The 23835-nt window shown below is 53.5% G+C and overlaps 1 protein-coding gene across 4 annotated transcripts in view; it reads left to right on the plus strand.

Annotated features, from left to right (window-relative positions):
- Positions 1–23835, plus strand: part of CADM1 (cell adhesion molecule 1) — a 161553-nt gene that overhangs the window by 103871 nt on the left and 33847 nt on the right. For all 4 annotated transcript variants that reach the window (XM_064470988.1, XM_064470990.1, XM_064470991.1 and 1 more), the window contains exons 2-6: positions 3993–4139; positions 5174–5326; positions 8939–9076; positions 10900–11055; positions 21814–21913. In XM_064470988.1, the coding sequence (XP_064327058.1) occupies positions 3993–4139; positions 5174–5326; positions 8939–9076; positions 10900–11055; positions 21814–21913 (694 nt within the window). The remainder of the gene's footprint in view (positions 1–3992; positions 4140–5173; positions 5327–8938; positions 9077–10899; positions 11056–21813; positions 21914–23835) is intronic.

Consider the following 23835-nt stretch of genomic DNA (forward strand, 5'->3'; position numbering starts at 1 on the left):
TTCCCTCTCTTCTCCCTGACGCTTCGCTCGATCCTGGTGTGCTACAAGTGGAAAAGGAATTGATTTTAAATGTGACCGCTGCGTGTGAGCCAAGGTCCCTGGGCTGTGTCCGGCTAAGAGGGACTTGTTTGAAGCACCGTTTACTCATCTGTGCCTGTCTTGGCACTCCTAAAAGCAAAGACTGCGGCGGTCTAAGGCAGGAGGACGAGTGCAAACGTTAATTGTACAGGTTCCAGCCAAAGCCGTTCCTCGAGTGTCGCATCCCCCCATCTTACCCCCCTCCCAGTCAGTGTAAAAGACGGTGTCATTGTCGACATTGCACAGAGATTCAGTAAATGAGGCCAGAGAGTTGCTTTGGGTAATAAAGGAAACACGGATAGCAGGTTTTTTCCCTTCCCCTTGCGTTGCAGATACCCCTGTCAGCTATTATACTTGCTGGTTAATATTGCACGCATACGTTGCGCCAATACAGCAGTTGACCTCGAAGCCCACCTCAGAGGCTGGCTGCTTTCATGCTCCTTTTCCCCTCCCTTGATAGCGATGCCTTACGCTCCAGATCAAGGTGATCAAAACTCCAGGTCAGGTCTTGGAGTCTGTCCGTTGCGCGCATCGAACACCGGGGAGAGGATTTTTACTTCGTATTGGCCTTAGCGACAAGAAACCGTTGCCTGGCGCGAGGACAACGCACGGGGGCTTTTATAGCCCGTTCACGTGTAACCGATGAAAATCCATCCCGTGTAATTCTGCTGGGGCTTTCCCCCCTTGGCCCTTCTCGTGGCCTGACCCCCCCGAAGCGCTGCTGATCGGCAGGTGAGTGAGCGCTGGTTTTCAACGGTAGCTTTCCTTTGCTTCTCTCAACTTGTGCCGCTCCCCGTTGGGTCTGTAGGCTTCGTTCCTTGCGCCTGCCGCCCATCTTTCCTTTTCTGGTACAATATCCCGTAAGGCCGTAAAGGTGTCTACTTCAGTGCTCCTCAAAACACGTATATATTGCCAGTGATTATTTACCGAGAAACTTCCGGAAACGTTGACCTGAAGACGGGTCTGAAGAGCTCTCACTTCACCTTGCCTTTTTATTTCATTCAGAGTTTGCGGTTGATGCTGTTCACAGGAGTGACGTTTTCGCCTTGGTAGGCGGGAGCGGGTGTGACTACGGATACCCCGAGTGGTAACGTGGCCGGTCTGGTGCCTTCGGTTAAGCGAGCGAGTTCGGGTCAGCAGAGCAGGGGGAGCTTTGCAGGCCAGGGCCGGATTAGGCACCCTCTGCTTTGGCGTCGAACGCCGAGGCCGTGAGGCTGGAGACGCCGGCTGTTTGAGACCGCGGGTTCGGCGCGTCCTTAGGTGCACCCTGCCTGTCGATAACCCCGGGCCCTCGGGGAGGAGGAGAGGGGTCCTGACGCCAGCCTGGACCGAGATGCTGGACTTCTAAAGCCGTCACTCAGCGGGCTTAATGTAGCAGCATCCCGGCATGAAAAGCTTCAGTGGCTTGAACTTCAAATAATTTATTTCTAAATTACTTCTACTGTAATTCTTATTAATTCAAATAGGCTTCTAAGCTGATGTAAAATTCAGTAAATGCAAGGAGCAGTTTAATGAATTGAAAATAGGATTGAGTCTTTTAAAGTAGATGTAAAAAAAAATATGCTAGCAATAATTGCTTAGATGGAAATCGAATCTTAATAGCTTTGTTAATGATTTGTAGTGAATATTGCATTTATGAGAGCGTATCAAGCTGATCCTTGTGCAAGAATCTTGTTTTGAATGGGTTTGATAAAATTATTCCCCAGAAACAGTTAGTAACGTGTAATATTTTTGCTTGCACCGCTTTTGCGATATTTGCACGTCATTTACGCTGAAGCCTGGCTGCGGCTGTTACGCATCGGTTCTGCGCGGCTGTGACACCTCCGCGGCTTCTCTTTAGGAGGCGAGTTGCCGCGCGGGCGGTTGATGTGGCTCTTCCCTTGATAAGCCTTTGGGGTCTGCGCGGCCACGGGTGATGGGCTCGGGGACCTGTCCCCAGGCGCAGAAGGGGAGACGCTTGCCTGCGCGCCCGGTGCTGCGGGGACACGAGTCCTCAGCGGACTTAAGCAATGCTTAATTCACTAGACCCAGTCTAACTAACGGGTACAATGACGTATCGTAATCTTCTAACGGGTAGTCCTGCCCGCAGTTGTCTTTACTCCGCTTTAAACCCCCTGGACTGGGTTTGAAGTCTTCGACCACACAGACAGTAAGCTCCTTTTGATGCGTGACGTGGTTGTATCCCCCACCTTTGGTCGGTGGGTTATATCACTTGACAAACTCACGTATTGCAGCGGTTAGAAATGTTCAGGAACGCTCTGTTGGGGTACTGACAGTGTGGCGGGGACGGCTGGATGCTCGCCTTCGGTTCTGAGGGGTTTGAGCCTGATCAACGTGCAGAAAGCAGGGGAGGAGCCAGGAAACAGTCTGTGACGGGCTCTTTGCACCTCTTGCGACAGGCCTGGGGGGGCTCGTCTGGGGCGGGTGTGATTCTGTTCGATAGCAACTTTTCATGTGGCTGTTCAAAGTTCATCAGGCTGCAGAAACGAAATTCATGCCAAGAGGGCAGAGAAACATGCCGAGGCTTCAGCTCGGCGCCATCAGGTGCAGAAAGGTGTCTGACGATTTACCAGCCTCTTCCTTTGCAACCGATGCAAACTTTGTGTCAATCGTGTGTTTCCGAGGCACCCCCCGCTTTGCTTCGCCTCCTCGTCCGTGACGCCTGCGCGGTTTGGAAGCAGACCGAAGTTGTTACCGGGAGGGACTCCCGCTAGCCGTCCCCTGGCTGGAGCCCCTCGGGTGGCATCCCCGGTCCTGCCTCGGCTCCGCACTCCTCCAGCTCGCTCTCCGGTCTCGACGAGATTCCTGGTAGTTGGGGAAAAACAGAAACGCCAAGCGCTTCTTTCCAACTCCTGTCCTCGGCGCTCCGCAGCCCGTGCAGCGGATTGCTCGGCGTGCGTGTGATGTCATGGTTCGATTCATTAGGAGGAGAGTTTTCCAGGGGATGACCTGTAAGTGATTACAAGGCTCCCACGGCATAATTGCATCGAATTCTTCTTTTCCTGCCTCTGGACGATAATAGCCCCTACTGATTAGACAAGAGTGAGTAAAAACTGGTTCCTTAAAGTCTGTCTGCTCAAGTCAAAGGATAAATGCTTCTAGAGCGAATTGTTCTTTCAAGGTAATTTAACAAAATTCATCTGTTGAGAGAGGAAGTGAACCTCTGTGGCTTCCATGCGAGTGGCGTGGGACCTGCTCCCCTGAGGCCGGTGCAAAGCATGGAGGGGCTTGTGGCGGCCAGCGAGGTCTTTCCCTCATTCTCTGCCTTTGGTCACGCTTTATAACACAGCAGAGAGAACGTGCCGGGATAAAATGGCTTCTTTGCAATGAAAGTGTGCTCCGTAATGAGGCCATACAGCAGTCACGTCGCAAACCATTAGCCATCGAGGAGCCCTTTCTCCTGTATTCCCGCTGTAGAGTTCCCTTCCGATTACTCCTCTTTAATTTAGTGGTGGCCAGTACGGTTCGGGGGGGCGGGGGGGGGGGGGAGATGCGTATTTGTATCCCCTGCCATTGCTGTTTTGAGCCCTTGTCGTGCGGGCGATTGTGTCTCTGCAGTGAAATTAATATCAGTCCTAGCGAAAACCAAATGTGGCTGTGCAAGGTACCTTTGCTTAGTTCTGGCTGGGGCGTAAAACGGCGAGGGTCCCGTTTCCGTCTAACCCCAGCTGGCTGGAGGACCCAGGGTGAAAGGCTCGCCGGCTGGCATTCCTCCGTTGCCGGCCCAAGGTCCCCGCTGCGGGACGGACCAGTCCTTGCTCCGTTGGGCCGGCCAGTTGGACGGCCAAGGCCCTTCTGTCAGAGCGGCCCAGGGGCTGGGCGCGGATCGCGAGGGCGCTGAGCTTGTCGTTCGCAGGTGAAACTTGCTGGTGTCGTTTCTGATTTTGCTCTTTTGCCTTTGCTCCCTCTCTAAGGTGACGGTCAGAATTTGGTTACCGAAGATGTCACGGTGGTGGAGGGAGACGTCGCCACCATCAGCTGCCGAGTCAAGAACAGCGACGACTCGGTGATTCAGCTCCTGAATCCCAACAGACAAACGATTTACTTCAGAGATTTCAGACGTAAGTTTTGTCTTTCCTTGCCCAAGATCCGCCTTGCCCGCGCCTCGCTCGCGCTCGGGAGAAAGCATTTGCAGAGATCTCTTCTTTTACCCTAACGCTAGACACTTACAGTTTAGTCAATTCTTTAGAGGGTAGATGAGACAGGCAATCATAATCTTTCTCCTTAATTGAAACCTTGATGGTCCCCTTTAAAAGTCAGCCCGTCCTACTTTGCAATAGGAATTGATTGTAGTAATTCAGGGTGAATTGCAATTGAGTGCCAAATATTTAGCTGACACAAACAAATGGAATAGGGCAACGCCGAGACGGTGCAGCGTTCTCAGAGGTAATCTCTTTGGTTCGAAGACTACAAATTTCAAGACCATCTGTGCTGCTTTATAACCAGAAGAACATCTCCCGTCATTGCCACGTCCGGCAAAGGAGTCCGGCTTTGTTTCCTGCCGTGCCCGTGCCACAGAGCACGGTAGCTGCAGGGAAACGCGTTGAACCGCCTGCACCAACGGCGCTGCGCGACCCGACGATGTACGCGCGCGGGGGCGGCTCGCCCCTCTCGCGCCGCTGTTCGAGGCCCCCGTCTTCGGCTGGCCAGATTTGAACCGCTGGGTTTCCAAATTCCTAAGAGCGTTCGCACAGCCGTCACTGGTCAGGAAACAAATTTTAAACGATATTTTCCCCAATTCTTTTATCTTTCATGCTGTCCTTAGTCCACTGACTGCGTACAGTCAGCAACAGGTGCGGATTTGCACAATAAGTGATTTACCTACGTGTCCCTGAGCCATCTCATAATGAAACGGCGTCCAAAGATTCGATGCTGTGCCTGGTTATTTGCCTCTGCTGGTTCTTTCTAATGATCTCAGAACAGAAATATGTTGTAGGCCCAGCGTAAAGGTAAGAAGCAGGATGGAAGCTGCAGTCAGGAGCCCGGGGGGTGCTTGTCTAGATGCTACTGCCGTTTTTACAGACCTTTGGCTTTGTTGTGCAGAGAGAGGGGTCGCGGCCTCTCTCATCTCACTAAGGGTGTGCTTGCCCCGCAGCGCTGAAGGACAGCAGGTTCCAGCTGGTGAACTTCTCCAACAGCGAGCTCCGAGTGTCCCTGACAAACGTCTCCATTTCTGATGAAGGGAAGTACTTCTGCCAGCTCTACACTGATCCCCCCCAGGAAATTTATACCACAATTACAGTGCTCGGTAAGGACTGAACAGGTGCTCGTGGTGAACTTTGTAATCCCTGGGGGAACGGGGTGGGTGGGAGGGGGCTCCGCGCGGCGTTCGGAGAGCTCCGGCTGCCCAGCGAGAACCACAGCTCTCCAGTGACGGCACGCAGCAAGGGTTCGAAGGCTGAGCACTCTCCCACCGGAGGCCAGCCCAGCTCTCCGATAGCTCAACGCGACTCAGGACTCGAACGTGCAGACACAAGATGTTCAAGGGCTGCCAGCAAACATCAGGCGGGTTGCCTGGTGGCACGCCGTAGCCCTTGCATCGCCTTGCTGTCCTGCAAGGCATCCCTGGTTGCCCCCCAAGGCTTTCTTTGTGGGTTACGCTGTATTTAGTGTGATTCTTGGGTCTTCCCCTTTCGGTTCCCAAGTGATTTTTGGCTTCAAAGAATAAGCAGAGGTGTAAGCGTGAGGTGTTCCCCGCTTCCAAGCCCCTCTTTTACTTGGGCAGTCACTGGGAACGGCTGCGAGGTTTTGCTGCCCTTTATGGCAAGGGGTTTTAATACCAGCCTTGGTTCGCAGCCAGCCTGCAAGGCTTAGTTGGCTGTGCTGTCACTGCTCCGTACGGGTATCCGAGCGAATCGTTTGGCTTTCTGGGCAGGTCTGGAGCTGCTAACGGCCTGGAAGGAACATCTGTCCAGGCCAAGGCTCGGCAGAACGGCAGGAGCTGTGCCAGGCTAGCCCTCCTCTGCCTCGTATCTGTCGTCTTCAGGGCGAGAGAAGGCCCGTTTCGTAGGAAGGAGGGAAGATCAGCTGCAGTGGTTGCATCTCATTCGGTGAAGTGAGCAAGAAGTCAGCCAGAAAGCAAAAGCTGTAGGAAATGCCTTTCAATAATTATCTGAAACGCAGAGGGAAAATAAATCCGCGTGAATGCTTCGTAGCATGGTAGAACCGTTCGGTTTATGAATTTTGTGTTTTCAATAATCAGGCTGCTCGGACCACATGCCGACCCATTTCTTCCGAAACCTGGGGATGTGGGAGATCACATTTTAATGACGAATGACAGGGTCTTTGCCCACCGATGATATTCCTTAAGGGCGAATGTTACTAACGGCATCGCTGGTGACCCTCCTGCCGTCGTGAAGATGCGTACATTTTTCTGTGTTTGCCAGTTGACTTTATATTCAGTGTAATCTTGAGTTCAACTAATGGAAAGCGATGGCTTCCCATTAATATTAGCAAAAATTTGTTGCACGCGTGAAAGAATGTAAGATCTCTCGTTCGCTTGGGAGCGGCTGTTTGCGGAGCTGCAGTCAGCGCTGCCCTCGCCCCCCGCTGGAAGAGGGTCGCGCACAGCCCTGCCGAGCTCTCGCCTGGCCTTCGGGCTTCGCGGGACTGCGGTGCACCCGCAGCCGCCAGACCGGTGTGGGCACCTGCGGCAGCAGCTCGTGCCATTAGAACTGCTTCTACAGATCAGCGGCGGCTTTTAAGACTATTAGTAAGAGAACCTGAATCGCAGAGGGTGACTTAATGTTAGACCTCGCTCACTGATTAGTTTAAATCTTCCTCCTTTTATTTAATGAGATTTGGTCCTTAGGTTCTTTACGTTGTTTAAATAACGTTTATAAGCAGTTCTACCACAGCTTAGTACGTTTATCAACATCTTCGAAGTTTTAGCGCGCTTCCCGGTGCTCGCAGGAATAGGAAGCTCTCTTCCAGCTCTTCTCTCCGATCGCGCACACGCAAAAGTCGTCTGCGGGATTTCCTTTCGCTGCTAGCGATGCGAGGAAGGTGTCTGCAGTAAGAGCGCTTACTTTGTTCACCTGCGAGCCAGCACTGCCTGTCTTTCCAGTCGGAGAGACAAAATGCAGCTTTCGGGTTTGTTTTTGTTTTTTTAAAAGGTGAATCGTGCTTCAGACTTCAGGGGAAAGTCTCTTCTCTTGCCTCAAACTTCAGTTCTTTAGGAGAAGGATTTGCAGCGTGGCCAGCGTGTGCCTGCCTCCCCCCAACACCCGTAAGGCAGCGGCGGGTGTGTTCTCTTCGCCTTCGGCTCGTACTCAGGCCAAGCCGTAGTTCACCGAGCAGGCAGCGAAGATGGATGTTTATTACTAGGAGGCTAAGGAGGGGACGGTTTATCTTAGCTGGCGTTTGTACGGAGAGAGATCGGGTACCGTGACACGTCTTCCCCGTTATTGACTCCCTAATTAGGAGGAGGAGGGAGCCGGGGCGGGGAGCGGCTCTCAGTGTCGGTGTACGGCCGGGGCTCCTCGGAATGCACTCCCCACCAAAGATGTCGCGGCCTTCGCCTGGGCTTCCGTGTATCTCAAGTTCCCCCAAAGAGTAGTTTGGCCGATCCGCTTCTAATGAGAGCGGGGCCGAGTCTCGAGGCATCCTCCTTTGTAGTCGGTGTTCGGAGAGAGCTTCGCGCTTGCTTTCTCCCGCTTCCACGGCGTGCTTCCCCCCGCTCTCCCGCGTGCTTCGGTGTCTTCTGTGACACGCTACGTAGATTTATTCGTGCTTAATTGGGACATGTGAAAATCTCAAATACGTAGCCCGTTCTGCTCTTCTTAGAGAAAAGCCACAAGCGACTAATTAGTCCATTTGATCATCTGGATGGTATTTACACATATTTGCTCTTCATTAGCTCAACAGCGTGTTAGTCACATTTGAACTATGCAGTCGCTTAATCATATTGATCAGAGCAAAGTTGAGTTTCCTTTGCAAGTTCTGGGGTTCTTCGGAAAGTGCAGCTTGGTTTCACCTCACTGGCTACCGGCGCTTCCGTGGGGCAGGTTCCTCCCTCTGTGTCGCGGTTTTTACGCCCGCGCATCGCGTCTCTGGGTCGTGCCGCGGTGGTGGCGATCCCGCTGAAGTCCTAGCCTCTTCCTGAACGTTACCGGGTTGTTTTGCCTTGAGCGTAGTGTCTTCTAGCGTTGTGTTTGGTAAGCGGGTGCCTGCCGGGGGAAGGGCAGCTCGCCACCCCACGAGGCGAGAGCCTGTCCCCCATGCGGAGCTGGCGCGCTCCCCTCCAGGGTGGTTTCGTATTCGGTTTGTGGTGGTTTGCTGGGGGCAGAGTGTTGTTTCAAAGGCGACGGCATTCCGCGCCGGGCTTGCGCTTTCTGAGCGTCTTAAATGAGCTTGATGTGTGCTGGCCTGCCTCCACTCCTCACGGCCCAGGCTCGAAGCTCCTGAACAGCAGGAGAGAAAAATTGCCTCGCGAGGTTAGAGGCACGGTAAGTAATGCGCTTCCAAATGTCAGCTTTTGTGTTTCCTCTCCTTGTCAGAGGGAGGCAAGGAACGTGCATAGAGTCAAGCTGTAATTTTAAATAGCAATGTACACAACCGAGTAGCGCAGAGGGCGAAAGCTCTTCCCTGGAACGGTGCCTGCCTGGGAGGGAGAACAGAAAGTCACAAATTTGATAAGCAACAATTTGCAAAACTACGCTGATTATTAGGTGGAAAGCGCTTACTCTGATTACTGTGAAACCACCTATCAAAGGATTTGATCGATTGAAAGATCAAACGAACGCTGGCGCTCGTTTCCTCTGGTAGATGTCACGGGTTTTCCTGAAGGTTTCGCCTGGTGTTAGTGATCGAAAGATGGTTTTTTCACCAAGCGTGCATTGTGTTGTTTTTTTCGTTGTAGTCCCGCCACGCAATCTGGTAATCGATATCCAGAAAGAAATCGCCGTGGAGGGAGAAGAGATCGAGCTGAACTGCACTGCCATGGCCAGCAGACCAGCCACCACCATCAGATGGTTCAAAGGAAACAAGGAGCTAACCGGTAGATGTATCCTCTCAGCCACTCGCGGTTTTTGGGGGGATAGCTGGGACAATTTATGTAACGCTGGGTATTTGTTCTCTGCTGCCAGTTCGGCGGAGGGAGGGGGAGACAAAAAAAAAAGTAGAGCGAGCTGCCTGAAACGCCAGCTCAGGAACAAAAGAGTGTGTGGGCAGACAGGCTGTGCTCGAACACGGAAGGGCTGAGCTCCATTTTGCCCTCTGCCTGCCAGGCTCGAGCGCAGGGTCCTGGCGTCTGTAAGTGCAGGTGACCTTGAGGAGCCCCAGAGCTGTGCGCTGAATTTATTTCTGCCGTGGTTTCTGTAGCTTTCCGCCCTGTTTTCAGGACAAGTAGGGTCGTCTGCGCCTTGGGCTGTAAAGATTTTCGGCTCACTGCCACGTCTAGCTCTCTTGTTTGTAGAGCATTTTCCTCTGTGTTCGGTTGAATATTCATACAAGATGGGTTTCTCCTGCTCCCCGAAGTCTGGTTGCTCCTGGTATTTGCACATTCCAGTCACCGGCTCTGATCGCATGTGACGTGCTCTTAGTTTAAGCCTGCATGTAGATGTGAGCTAGGTTGACAACACCTTTGTGCTTCACCCAGCCCAAGACGCTGAAGGGCTCTCTGCAGAAGTCCACACTCGTTACTTCAAACCCAGCCCCCTACAAGGGCGAGAGAAAATCCTCCCCAAGTCCCGACACCTCCGAGCGTCCGAGCAGGGCACACGGGAGTGCGCCGATCGAGGTGGAACGCAAACCCGCTGCCACGCCAAGTGGTGCCCCACTGATTCGCGGCATCGGGGCAGTGCAGGGATCTTCCAGTGGTCCCCTTTGCTTTCCTTCCCCGTTCCGGCAGGCAGCAGTGCAGTGGTATCTGGCCCTTTGTGCTCAACCTGCCCGGCTTCTTGGTCGAGATCTCTTGCGCTGGCAGTTGCATCCCAGCTTTCCTGTCTCCTGGGAGGCTGCTGAGCCGAGAGGTAGCTTCTTGCAGTCCCAGCTCACCCTGCTGATCCCTTGCATGCTTGGGGTTTTTTTTAAAGAGAAGTGGGGAAACTGGTCGCGGCAGGAAAGCACGGCTTTGCCGATCAGAAAGCCTTTCCCCTAGATATCAAGGGTGTCACTTTCTGTGTCTGTCCTCTGTTTCACTTGAGTACATTATGCAGAAATATTTTGTGTTCGAAAGACCTCTTCTGCAAGAGTTACTCTTAACATTTTGAGTGTGAATTCTTGAATGAAAAGCCACAGATAAGAGTATTTGAAAACGAAGCGGAGGTGCGCTGTCAGCAAGCGCTTGCCGAGTTCCTGGAAAAACCCCTTCTTCTCCTGCCTCGTCTCTTGTCCCTCCGTGTGTCTGTGCCACGCGTTGCGGCATCCGTCGAGCGGCCAGTCCTGAACTGTGCTTCGCTCCAAGCGCCGCTGCTCTTCCCTCCTCCCAGCAGAGCGCTGCTGAAACGCTTCAGCCTATCGATGCTGCTTTTAATTAGGTTAATCTGCTTAATCGCTTTTCTAGCTAATTGGTGATTCAAGAGTGGGAGGGGATTTGTAGCGCATTGATTTAAGAGCGTGAGGATTTGGGGACGGCGCAAGGGGGTTGTCAAGCATCGCGGCAACCTGGTGTGGACTCGCATCGGCCACAGGCTGGCGGAGAGGCGTGTTACTGCACGCCCGCGTCCCCCTCTCCCCTGAGCCTCAGCAGCCGCGGAGCGGGGACGGTGTCCGAGCGGGATGTGCCACCTGGGCACGGAGAGGAGGGACCCGGGGCCACGTGGGTGCAGTAGATCCTCCCTGTCGTGATCACGCTCCGCTCTGTCTGTCCTCCTCCCGCAGGCAAGGCGGAGGTGGAGCAGTGGTCCGACATGTACACGGTGACCAGCCAGCTGGTGCTGAAGGTGGGACGGGAGGACGATGGCGTCCCTGTCATCTGCGTGGTGGATCACCCTGCTGTCAAAGACTTGCAGACACAGCGTTACCTGGAAGTCATGTGTAAGTAGCAGAACTTTTCATTCTCTTAACGTAGAAAATGGTTCGCGTAAGAGTGCAGGAACTGTTCACTACGTGATAAGATGGCGGCAGAGCTGGGGTTTATACCCTGTTACTTAAAAATTGCCATCAAAATGTTGGATACCGCTCCACGAGTCAAGCCACGGCTTTTCCCAGCCCTTCTGTCGTACAATGAATATACATACTTTTCTTCTCTTAAGGAATAACTCCCTGCACATAGAATTTGATCCATCAAAGGTTCCTGCCTGGGCTTTATGACTGTCAGAACAGATTAAATCTGGGAATTTTTCTTTCAGCAACCTACTTAACTCTTTGAAAAGCGCTTCTCTGCTGCCACGTCAAAGCGACCGGCCGCCGTTGCGGGTTTGCTGGGCAAAGGCTGCGCGAAAGGAACCCGCTGTCGTGCACCGTGACCAGCGGGTTCCCTCGACCGGAGTAACGGGAATTCTGCGGAATCTGCAGTAACGCCGCCGATCAAGGCCGACCTCCTTCCTCTGATGCTCCTAACATAATGTGTTCGGTGTTAATAATGCATTTCACTTCGTTTGGGAGCTGCTCTACTGTGTATGACGTTAACCGGGTTTATGAGCAGGTACCTGCAAAGGCCTGTGGTCCCAAATGCGGCCGTCCCTGAGTTTCAGCTGGGGGAGGGAAGGGGGCTGCTGCATACGCACACCTCTGCCGGGAAAACGGCTCCCCAGAGCAACGGGAGACGATCCTCACGGCAAGGCCCAGGGAACCGGCGCGCTGGGGCGATTCAGAGTGCTGCTGTTCGTAGGTGCACCTCAACTGTAGCGTTGCGTTAAGAGGGGAAGAGGAAGTCTGGTATTAATTTATTTCATCTGCTTCATTATGTAGTTTCATTATGAACATCTTGGTTACAATTCTCATATCTCTGAAACTAGCGGGAAGTAATGTTCCCGTAATGAGGAAAACAGAAACGATCAGATACTACCCAAATTGGCAGGTACTAGATTTCTTGCGACTGTGCTAATGTGTAATTCATTTATGCAAACTTAATGTCCATTAACATTTCTTGCAGAGCTTCATTAGCTTTAATAATACATTAGCACCTTTGTGAGGCTTGATCGAATACTTAACGGGGGGGAAAAAAAATCCCATCTCCCCTGTTATGCCGAGCTATTGAAATCTTGCTGGGTTTCTCCCCTTGGCTGAAAGGGCATCAGATTGCGTTTAGTCTTCCTTTCAGAAATTCCTCTGAAATCCTGATCAGCTGATGGGCCGGGAGAGGCCCATCTCCATTTCGCCGCTGCTCCTGCGAAAAATCTAACAATGTTTGTTCCACTCTTCCTGAAACAAATCCCTCCTTGACTGCTTTCGTTCGCAGCCTTTACGGTGCCCCCCGCGCAACGAAGGCAAAGCACAGGGAAGCTGCGGTATTTGGGTGTCGCCCGACGTGCCGGAGGCTCCTGTCGCCTCCGTTGCGCCGGTTGCTGCCCGTAGCGCTGGTCCTTAGCGTCCCCCCGGGTCGCTCTGGAGCAGTTTGCTGCACGGAGCTGGTGGGGTTGGCGATGAGCAGGCAAAGGGCTTTCGGACCGGTCTGGTTTCACGTTCTGGTCCGAATGAAACTCTGCGCTTGTTAAAGCCGTTATGTTCGCGGATGCAGGGTCGAGCCACGTCAGGCCCGTCGGTCCCTTGGGCAGCAGCAGAACGTGTCGCGCGGCACAACCTCGCGGCTCCCAGCAGGTAGCAGCTTGGGGGCTTCATGTGCTGAGCTGCCTCCAGATGTTTGCACTTAATACCTGCTGTCAGACCTGAACTTGGGCTGGAAGAGGCGCTTACAGAGCCAACTTTGGCCCTTGAGCCTTCTCTGCTTCAAGCCGATGACTTGTTGGCCGACGGGGAGGAAGATCCTCTTGTCTTTGCAGGCTGGCTCTCAATCAGAGCTCCTGAGGACACGGGCTTGGCCTCTCGGCGAGCTTGGGCTCCTACAATCAGACCTAATGGATACTTTATCAACTGCTTCTTACAGAATTAAAACCGCTTTTTTTAAGGTACGGGCTTCGCAGCCGGAGCAAAGGACGCCTGCCCACCGCCGTTCGTGCGCTTCCACTGACCGCGGTGTCACCTTCCAGGCACGCCGACGCCGGGTCTCGGCAGCAGCGGCGGTCGGCGCTCGCCGCCCGTCCTGGGCGTGAGGTGGTCGCTGCCTTTCTCGCAGCCGGAGAGGCGTCGCCCCACGTCACTGAGCTGCGTTGCTCGCCCAGGTGTCTGCTCTTACGTTCTCTCCCCGTAAGTCCTGCCAGTCCCACCAAGGGCACAGCGGATCCGTCCCTTTGCAACACTGGCGGGACGCAGGAAAATATTCCTCTCAGCAGACGTTGTATTTCTCTGCACTTAATGTATCCAGCTCAAGCGTGAAATGCATTGGGGAAGGACAGGAGGATGATGGATGGAGCCTTCTCAGATAATGAGGTATTTTTTGTCTGACTAAATTCCAGAGCACAGAGAGACTTTTTGCAAGATGCAACTTCAAAAGTTGGTTGTCGTTTGGGTTTTGGGGTTTTTTTTAAGAAAAAAAACAAGCAGGGAACCGCATAGTTCGGGAAGCGGGGAAGGGAGCGGTGGGACGCCTGCCATCGCAGGAAGCCGCTGAGAGCGCAGCCGGCGGAAGGGAGCAGCCTGAGCCGCGTGCCGTTTGCGCCCTTTGGGGGCGGGCGGTCTCGAACCGAGAACGGGCGTTCGCCGAGGTTCCTCTCCCGCGGCGTTTTCCGAGAAGAACGTGCGGCTGTCATTCCTCCCGGGCTGCTCGGGGCCGCGGTGGGGGCTCTGGTAACGCTCCCCGGGGAGAGCCGGGGCGCGGGCGCGCGGTGGCTGAAGGTGGGGACGAGGAGGGAGCGTTCCTTCCCCAGGGTTCCTCCGTTCTCCCTTCAAAATGTTTACCTTTTCTCTTTTTAAGGTGATTTTCCTAAAGCCAGGTGTATCAAATGCCTTTCGGTAGATGAGGGCCCATGGTGTCATTGACAATCTGGAGCGTTTGTACGCCGGCTTTTTTGGAGGTGTTGCCCAAAAGGTGTGTTTGTTTTATTGAAACGTTCTCCTCCGCTCAAAAGAGAAAGGAAGGTGCCGAAATGTGAGTCTGCAAAGTGACCCATTTCCCACTGTTATAAAAACAGTGCATTTGAACGTTTTCCTCCGTGTTGCAGTTCAAAGGAAGTTGCGGACTTTGGGGTTTTGGGTTGTTTAAGCTTCTCCAGAACTTCAGGAAGACATTTCTAACCGGCTCTTGGCCTCCCCGCCACAGGCCGAGGTTGTTCCTGAGTTCCTAAGCTGGGAGGAGGGAAGCGGGCAGCGCTCTCGGAGGGGGACGGGCAGAGCGATTCCAGACCCTTCCCAGGGAGGGAGCGTGGGGTTCGTCGTAACGCTTCATCCGGCAGCGCCGGCGCACCCCGCGCACGTCCGGCGCCGAACGCTCTGTCGCCTCGGCCGAGGTTTGGTAAGGCGATCGCTGGCTCTCCTGCGGCTCGTTTGTCTTGCTGCTGCCCCGGCCTCTCCCTGGTTATTTCCAGGCGTCTTCTCTGGTGCCGCGTCTCTGATTGCGCAGGAGGACCGGGTCTCCTCCTCCTCCTCTTGCGCGTGGCGGGGCTTCGGCTACGGCAAAATAGGACGTGCGCGTTACCTGATAAGCCATCGTACTACGCGCTGATCGCTTGTTACTATACCCGAAGCTACACCTGAAAAACAAATAGCAAGTTCACAGCACGTGTGCGGAGGGGGAAAGACTGTTTTGCTGTGGCCAGAAAAACCGCGAGTAAGACGGGATCCTGCTGAGTATTAACTGGTCCTACTCGTGGAGGAAGCTATTTGTTGCATCCGTAACGCGGCCCTTGGTGCAGCTTTGAGATAAAGGCTTCCACGTGAACGGAGGGTGTGTTGTTAGAAAGAAATCTCTGCAAACAAGCACCCTGTGCGATGTGCGCAGCCCTCCCGGTAATGCTTCTCAGAAGCAGACAGAGTTTGACTAACGGTGCCGTGTACTCGCAGCAACGGTAACGCTTTCGTGCCGGATTAAGAGCCCCGCCAGCGAGCGAGTAACCCTGTGCGGCGGGCGGCCACGGGACCTGGCGTGGAGTCGGTTTGCAAATAGCCCCGGATTCTGGCTGGGGATGCTTTCTTTTGGTGACATGGATCCGCCAGTGAGGGATGGAGGACCGGCGCGTTGAGTGTAAGTTTAGAAAGGAAATGAAGCAACCAAATGCATTAAAACATCATTAAGGAATTGAGTGGAACCAGATATTCTCGGAGATGTTCAAGTTCAGCCTTTGTGGGACTTCCAGTATCACATAATGAGATAAGGAGAAGTGTCCAAGTCTTGATCTGGCATTTTCTCCGGGTTGGTTTCTTCTTTGTTTTTCTGAAGTTACAATGAATTCCACGTTCGTTTTTATAATACCTGCACGTGAACTTTTAAAATGGAATCTGTTTCGGCCTCTGCTGTTAGGATGGGAGAATTTTTAGCACCCAATTATGTTAGAAAGTGGCCGTGTACGTATGCTGTCACGTCTCCAGTAATCCTTATATTTCTATGGAGTACAAATATTAATTGCACAGTACGCAGTGAAGTGATTAACATCAACGTAATTTATCATCTGGAGACTTCTAAAAAGGAATAAATGAGTTGTTTTGTTCAGCGAGGTGCTGACCCCTTCAGAAACTTTGATTTAAAGCATTTTTTTTGGTCTTTTAGTAAATATGAAAAGCGCCACGGTCAGCCAAGTGTTCGGTTATTTGATTTTCTGGGGCATTACCCGCTCTTGTTTGTGACATTTCCCAGTTGGGTGCTCGTTTGCAAGCTCATTAATAAGGTTTCCTCGGAAGAATGTTGTTGGGAGCGAGGAGCGCACAGTGTGGCCCGGACCCTGCCTTTCACAAGCATTAAGCAGCAGCACGCACTTACATGTTTAAAAGGAAAGTGTTTGTACCCAGCGTACCTGCCTGGCTCCGGCTTTCCTTTTCCTGCTGCAAGCACAGCGTTCAAATCCTTTTACTCGAGGGCGAATTTTGCAGTCGTGTTTTTGTGGGGTCGAAAGGCTCTTCTGGACAAGTTGGGAACTGCCAGTCGTAGGCTTGTTGGTTATTTGAAACGTGGGATTTATTTAGTGAATAGATTTCTACGTTTCGGCTGAAAATCAGCAACACAGACTCTTGTCCTTGTAAAAGGCGAGGAGAAGATCGGGGATTCCCGGTCCGGGCTGTCTCTGGTGCAGACCTCGCCCTCCTGATCAGCAAACCCGCTTGAGTTCGGGAGCAAGGTGCGTTTACCCCTGTGTGTAACTGTTAACGCCGCGGGCTTCTTTTAATAATGAAACCAGACTCCCCCTGCTCTTCCCCCAGCACGCCGAGGTAGGGTACAGAAACTGCCAGAAGGCGGGTTTTTTGAGTGATTATTTTGGGGCTCAGAGCAAAGCAGAGATGAGGAGCTGGATTAAATGGTGCCCTTCTGATGTATAAAGCATGACCTGGGTGATTTTGAAGCCGGAATTGCCTCACGCGGGCAGGAGCTCTGCTTGACCTGCGGGATCCTTCTCCTGGGGATGCCATCTGGCATCGTTTTTGCCAAGAGGTTCGCGTCAGGAATGAACACAGTAATCATGAAATGGATTTTAAAACTTGGATTCGGTACGTAGTTTCACAGCGCAGGCAAGAGGATTTTCAGCTGAGTCATTGAAGGAGTCCATTTTCTCCGCTGGCAAACAGTCCGGCGTTGCAAAGACGCTGTAGTGCTGCAGCCACCCCTGTCCCGGACCGCTGCGGGAAGCACGTCTTTGGCCGCTCCCGTCTGCCGTGAAGAAACCAGCCATCTGTAGTCACGCGCAGTTTGCTTAATGTACGTGTTCAGCTGGGATTTGGAGCAGAGAGAGAGAAATCCTGTGCTGAAAACGTACCCTGGATAGCCCCTCTCGCTGTGCATCCGCTCGGTTGAGCGTCCGCAAGCAGCTGAACCGTCAAGGAGAGCCTCAGCGTTGTCAGACGGCGCCCGTTCCTGCTCTGCGGTGGGGCTCTGGGAGCCCCAGCCTGCTTTCAAGAGCTCGTCCTCCTCATTTTGCGCGGTTTCCCCGAGAAGCGGCGCGTGGGAAGAAGGCTTTTGGCTGTCTTCAAGCCCAGCCGGGAGCGCGTCGGCCAGGAAGGGTTGCCTGGTCTGCTGCTGGTGGGGGTTGGCGAGGGTTAGGAGTCACCTGGGCTTCGGGAAAGAAGTCACGTTTCCCCGAAATGTTTTTACTGTGTCATTAACGACCGTTTCGGTGCAGGTTTTGTGTGTAGAGTGACTGACGGTTGCCTCGTAGGAGCCATGTCACTTGCACGGAGACCACCAGAGGACCAGGAGCTGCTGCGGTGTGATGATCCAAATCTGGTACGGTCGGCGTGGCCCCAGAGAGCACGTACATCGAGTGCAATGCAGCTTTTCCTGTAGCAGCTGCTGGGAGCTCCTGTGCGCAGTGAAACCACCGGCTACGACCAGAGTTAAATTTATTGCACGGAGCTTCCTCATTATGCAGATTCCGATAGTATTTCAGGCGAGAGGCGTGAGGGCGGCAACGTAACCGCCTTTCACATGCCTCCTTGCCTTTCCCAAGAAAACCAGCCTTTTATTTAAGTACGCGGTCATACTCCCGGACAGTAGTCATGCATGTTGGCATCCTTGCTGGCTGCCGTGTCTAAGGACCTAGCCATGGGGCGGGCGCTTGGAGAAAGCCCTGCCGCCGCCTCCTCCGGAGCACCGGCAGCTCCGAAGGTCACGCCGGCCCTTCGGAAGGAGGCGCCCGGCAGGAGGCTGGAAGTTCGCCCGCGGCTCGGGTTCGGGTGCCGCCCCGGCGCGGAGCCGCGCGGGCTGGGAAGGGGGCGTGCGGCGGAGGGTCCCGAGGCTGACCTGGCCGGAGCATTGTGGTACCCCGGGCGCACGAGGAGGTCAGGCTCGCCAAATCCATCTGGTGACGGGCTTTGAGACGGTGAGCTTGCCTGCCTTTGAGATGGTAGGTTGGCCTGATGAAAGGAAATGGCTAGAAGTAATAGGCTTAGGCTGTTGTAAGGTGCCGAACTCGGTATAATGTTGATATCTTGGCTGATTAATGAGATCTGAGCGTTATCGATGGAGCGTCCATTTAAATGGATTAAGAAATCACTAACTGGCAGATCTCAAAGGATAGTCATTAGGGAGTAATCAGCAAATGATGATATTTTTAGCGTGAATGCCTGGCCTGGGTGCTTGGCCCAGTGCCGTCTGGTGCTCCCACAAAGCATCTGAAGTTCTTAACAAGTCACCATTAAGAACCTTTGCTTATGGTGCAAAAACTGGGCGAGCGGCTTGTAAGAGGAGGAATCGGGACAAATGCAGAACAACGTGAGTGCGTTGGTAACTTCCAGGCCACGGAGCTATGAAGCGTCCGTGGGTGCACCCAGGTGGGTGTCAGCTGGAGGAGTCTCAGCACCTCCGTGGCTTGGGAAGCCCAAACCTGGGTTCTCGGGTGGGAAGGGGCATAAGAGGCATCTTCTGGCGCGCACCGCAGCCGGCCGGTGGGGGCGAGGAGCGGGCACGCTGTCCCCTCCGGAAGGCTGCGGTGGTTCCGCGCTTGCAGGCACGCAGCGCGCCCGCTGTAAAAGAAACCTCATCAAACGCAGAATGGGTTTGTAATAAGTTTTTCAAATTGGTTGCTGCTGCAGTGTAACCTTTAGACTACTGGTATTTAACCTTGTATATCACTCTTAGCTTTTGAATGAATTTAGCTTAATAAAGGTGCCTTATTAAATTACTAGGCTGTTTTTTTAGGCTGCTAGAAATAGGCATACTAGGAAATAGCTTTGGGTTGTTAGATCTAATTGGCTGCCAGTGGAGTATGTAGTGGCTTAGATGCATAGATGCCTTTATTTTTATGTAGTAATCCGGTTGTATGATATTACAAAGTTCCCAGTCGAGGATCTCGGGCTGCCGGAGTGCACTCGGTGCTAAAACCTCCTCTGCTGCTTGCCTCGTGCCCCAGATCACCGTCCGGGATAGTCCTTGCCCCAGCCACAGCTGTCACGACTAGAACACAGCCCTTTTAAGGAGGTGGTTAATAGGTGGCAAACCGCTGGTCCGGGCGTCGAAGCCCACCGCGGCTTTACCAGGGTAGGCTACTGGACGTCACCGTCCCGTGTGGGAGCCGAGCTCGGGATCCCACGCTGCTTGGCCTTTTACAAAGCCGTGCTACCAGGGGTGCTGACTTTGAGCTGAGACAAGCTAAACAAGCCTAAAGCTTGTTTAGATGCGTGTCCTGAAAAAAAGACGCCACCGCCACCACCTCCCCCCGCCCCCCCGCCAAATTCTTGCTCAAAGCAAGCAAAACCTGTGTTGCGTACTGCGAGCCTAATTAAAACGTCGGTGGTCTGAGTGCCCAGCCATCCTGAACCCTTCGGGCTGGTGAAGCGTTTTTGTGAGTGCCCGCTTTAATTACGGGCAGGCTGGCGAGTACTGCTTCGGAGAGACGTTCACCGCACTAGCTCTGTTGGGAACGCTCTTGTCTTCACGAGTGTGTGCCCGGGTGCTAACGCAGCCCGGGTTTGGGTTGTATCGCGACACCTCTAGGGTGTCCAGCTCGAAATGGTACGGCTTCTCAGGCCACACCTGGAGTGCTGTGTCCAGTTCTGGTCCCCACTCTACAAAAAGGATGTGGACGGGCTGGAAGGGGTCCAGAGAAGGGCCACCAAGATGATCCGAGGACTGGGAAGCTGCCATACGAGGACAGGCTGGGAGAGTTGGGTTTGTTCAGCCTTGAGAAAGGAAGCTCAGAGGGGATCTCATCCCTGTGTACCAGTACTTAAGGGGTAGCTGCAAAGGAGACGGAGACTCCCTTTTTACACAGAGTCCCATGGAGAGGGCAAGGGGGGATGGACAAAAGTTGCTCTTGGGGAGATTCCGGTTGGACACCAGAGGGAAATTTTTCACAGTGACGACAGTCACCGTTGGAATAATCTCCCCAGGGAAGGGGTTGGCTCGGCCACGTTGGGCACCTTCAGGAGTCGTCTGGACAGGGTGCTGGGCCGTCTTGTCTAGGCTGGGCTCTTCCCAGAAAGGTTGGGCTAGATGATCCCTTCCAACCTGGGATTCTGTGATTCACTTTGCTGCTTTCGTTGGTTTAGTGGAGAGCGTAGGGCTGGAAAGCTGAGGGGGAAGGGCTCCCCGCCAGTAGCTCTGGGAGAGCTCGCTTCGGTTGCGGTTCATTCTCAGTGCAGCGAACCTTCGGTGTGTTCCTCTTGATTTCCATAAGTAGCTGTCAGCTGGCAAACAGCTCGCTGGAAACGCTCATCTCGTGGAAGCAGCAGAAGATGTTGCACGGAGCTTTCTCAGCGCAGGGTGTCGTGGCCCCGTGTAAATCGGGCTGAAAAGGTTTTCTACTCTTTCTACAGCGCAGAGTGTAATAGCGTCCGTGCTTCTGGCACGGGCTCCGAGGTGCTGCCGCGAAGCAAATAATAAATAGCGAGCAGATGGCGGGGGGTGGGGGCGTGGATGAGAGTGGTGAGCGTGAGCACAGCGTTGGGGATGCTGCTTGTGATTTACCTGCTGCGTAACACTCGGTTTAACTCGCCTCGCCCTGGTCGTGCCCCGCGCGGGCGCTCGCGGCGCTGGGCGCCCTTGTTCCGTGCGCCGGCAGGCGCGCCGAAGCCGCCCGCGTTTCCAGCCGAGCTGGGGCTCGGCACGTCGGGGCGCGACACCCCCGATGCGCCGCCGTCCCAGCCCGCAGACACCCCGGCTCCATAGCTGCGAGAAGCATCTGTAACGGGGATTAGTTTATAAAATGTTTGTGGTATAGTCATCTCGGGAGAGGATTTACTCGTGTAGCTTATTCCATTACTGAAAATTATGAGAGTTTAAATTGGTTGAATCCTGACACAGGGTTTTTTTTTTCCCTAATCTCTATTATTCCATAGGAAGCATGTTAATGAGTTAAACACAGTTAATAAAATGCAGCGAGCCAATATTTTTGGTAGCAGTTACTCTCAGAGGAAATAGAAACATTTAAATGGTTTCAACCTTTACGCATACTGATTTTTTGCCTGCCTTTGTTCTTTACAGTTGAGTAAATTCCTGAAAAATATATATGGCTTAATGGCATCTGTAGCATTGAATTGATTTCTTGCGCTGATAACGTTTTAGCTACGGCTCCGATCGCGTCCTTAATCTCTGCTTCACTTGTGGGAGGTAATGAATTTTTTAATTGTGGACTCCAGGTTTGTGGCCTGGCGCTTTCTTTTCCCACAGGGTCTTACCGAAGCCTTTCAGAGCTGCCTCCCTAACTATGGACGCTTTAATTCTCTCTGTTTACTTTAGGATTTAGAAGAGCTCCGTTCAGACGAAAGGAAACCTCCTGTCGTCAAAGGGAAAGCGGCGGCGGCTGTGACTTCTTTTTGTGTTCCTAACAAGCATCTCTTGTAGAGCCCAACCTATTAATCTGCGCGGACGCCGAGAGTTGTCCTACAGTCGTGTATGATAGGCGATAAAACCCGTCAGTTCTGAGCACCACCGATATCTCCGGTTTCACCTCAGCGTGAAGGCAAATGAGTTCCTTTTAGCTCGAGCGAGTCCAGTGATAAACGCCGGCGCGGCAAAGCGTCCTTCCCTCGGCCGGAGGGCTCCTCCTCTCGCCGGCGCCGAGCTCAGCCGCCGGCGGGCAGGGAGCGGCGGGCGCGCGCGGGTCTGAGCCGGTTCGACGCGACAGCTCACGGCACGCTGTTTTTGTCCCGCAGATAAGCCTCAAGTGCGGGTTTCTCAGAATTACCCGGTGCAAGGCCTCACGAGGGAAGGGGAGCCGCTCGAACTGACGTGCGCAGCTTTTGGAAAACCACAGTAAGTTGGATGCTTCCCGAGGATGGACCAGGTTGTCCGGCGGTGACGGGGTCGCGCCGCAGAAGCGTGCGGGCGTTGTTGGCCTCTGCTGCTCTCGCAGACACTCGATACGCCATTCTCTGCTGCGAAGACGATGCTACAGTGTGAGGGAGAGACGCTTTCTGCACCCGAGCGCCTGCCACCCAGTTGAGACATCTGTTCTGATGTGCATTTATTCCCGTATAACTAGTGGCTGAGGGGTTTCTCCTCGGAGAGCCCTCCGCGGCCGCCACGCAGCAAGCCCTCGGGTGCAGAAGGAGGAGGTCCCACAGCTGTACGCCTCTTCCCCCAGGGAATGGCTTGGGCGGCAGTCGGGTGCGATTGATCTGCAAAAGCGAGGTCAGGGGCCTGCGTATTGAGTCCCAGAGAGGTGCCATACGCAGAAGTAAGACTGGCCAAAGAATTGAGCACTTGTAAAGGTGCAATGGATCCCGAAGGTAAGGCAGCCTGCCTTTCTGCTTATATCGACCGTGCGATGATTTTCCTCCCTTCTGGTGCCCTGTGTGGTTTTTACGAAATGCAGGTTTTATTCTTTCTCCTCCTCTTGCCATGCCCTTGAGGCTTTCTTATATACTTGAAGAAATCTATGCATCAGGAAAACCCTGGCAAGGGAGGCTAGATTTTCTTCCACACCTCCATTGTTGTTCTAATTTAAGTTTTGTCGACTTTTTTTTTTTTTTTTTGTCTTTTTAAATACTTCCTCTTCCACTCAGATCTATGGCTGTCAAGTATTTGCTATCCTTTTTTATTTTCGTCATGTTCATAAGATTTCCACAAACATCCCTGAACCCCGCCAGCGTCTCCTCGGTAGCGTGCCCAGAGCCGAGGAGCCGCCGCAGGCGTAGCCGACCTGACCTGGAAGCCACCTGCTTCGCCGGCTCCGCCGCTGCGGGCGGCGGCAGGCAGGGCCTGAGGAGGCTCGGGGTGCTGCCGCCCTCCACGGTAGCCTACCTCCTCCCCCAGACCACTCTGGTGATTCCTGCTTCCCAGTTTCTTCTGTCGGGCACGAGGCTGATGTCCTTCCCCGTGCCTTAGAGACCGGCACGTCCCCTGCTGAGTTCCGTTTTAATATCTATTCCCTGCTCAGAGTCTGTCAAAGCCCCTTTGCATCCCTCCTCTCGTGGGTGACTGCCGTTCCTCCCATTTGCCATCACCTGGGAATTTAATGAATAGGCTGCTTTACTCTTTTTTCTTCCAGGCTATGAATAAGACATACACGTGTTAAATAAGACAGACGCATCTCCCGGCAGCATGCCGCTTAACCGTAGGGTGATGCTAGTAACGTGCTAGGAATCCGCTTACGTAGGTCACCTCACGTGTGTCTCTCAAACCGTAAGAAAATACACAGTAAAATGATGGCCTGTGTTTAGCTCTGTGTTTTTGAGACAAACGTATTTCCTAAACCCCTCTGCCGAGGTTTAAGATGAACAGGGATGTTTCTCCAGTCAAACAAAACCATTTCTCTGCAAAATTTGGCAACGTAAACACTGGGGGAGGGAGGCTCAGAGGAAAACCAAAGACCAGAGAGTAGAAGTCCCCGTTTTGCTGTCAATACAGGGATTTTGTTAGATTAGACGCACGTGCCCCCCCGCCCCCAAGACTGTGACAAAAGTGGGAAGACACTGAAACAGGTGCTTTTGGGACGTCCAGGGCGAGACACGTCTCTGAGAAACGGGCCGCTGCGCAGTGCACGCAGTGCCGGAAACCCTGGGACTCCAAAATCACAGATAGCCTTTTGAAAGCTGTAGCCAGGAGCCTCCGAACCCTTTCCCACCCGTATTGAGGTTAAACTGCATCTCTGCACCCTCAAGAGCTCCTGCCCGTGCCGCGGCCTGCGTGCTGACGGCTCGGAAGCGAGGCGGAGAGCGCCGGGCCCGGGCCCG

This window comes from Phalacrocorax carbo, chromosome 21, assembly GCF_963921805.1.
Source record: "Phalacrocorax carbo chromosome 21, bPhaCar2.1, whole genome shotgun sequence".
Taxonomy (NCBI): Eukaryota; Metazoa; Chordata; class Aves; order Suliformes; family Phalacrocoracidae; genus Phalacrocorax; species Phalacrocorax carbo.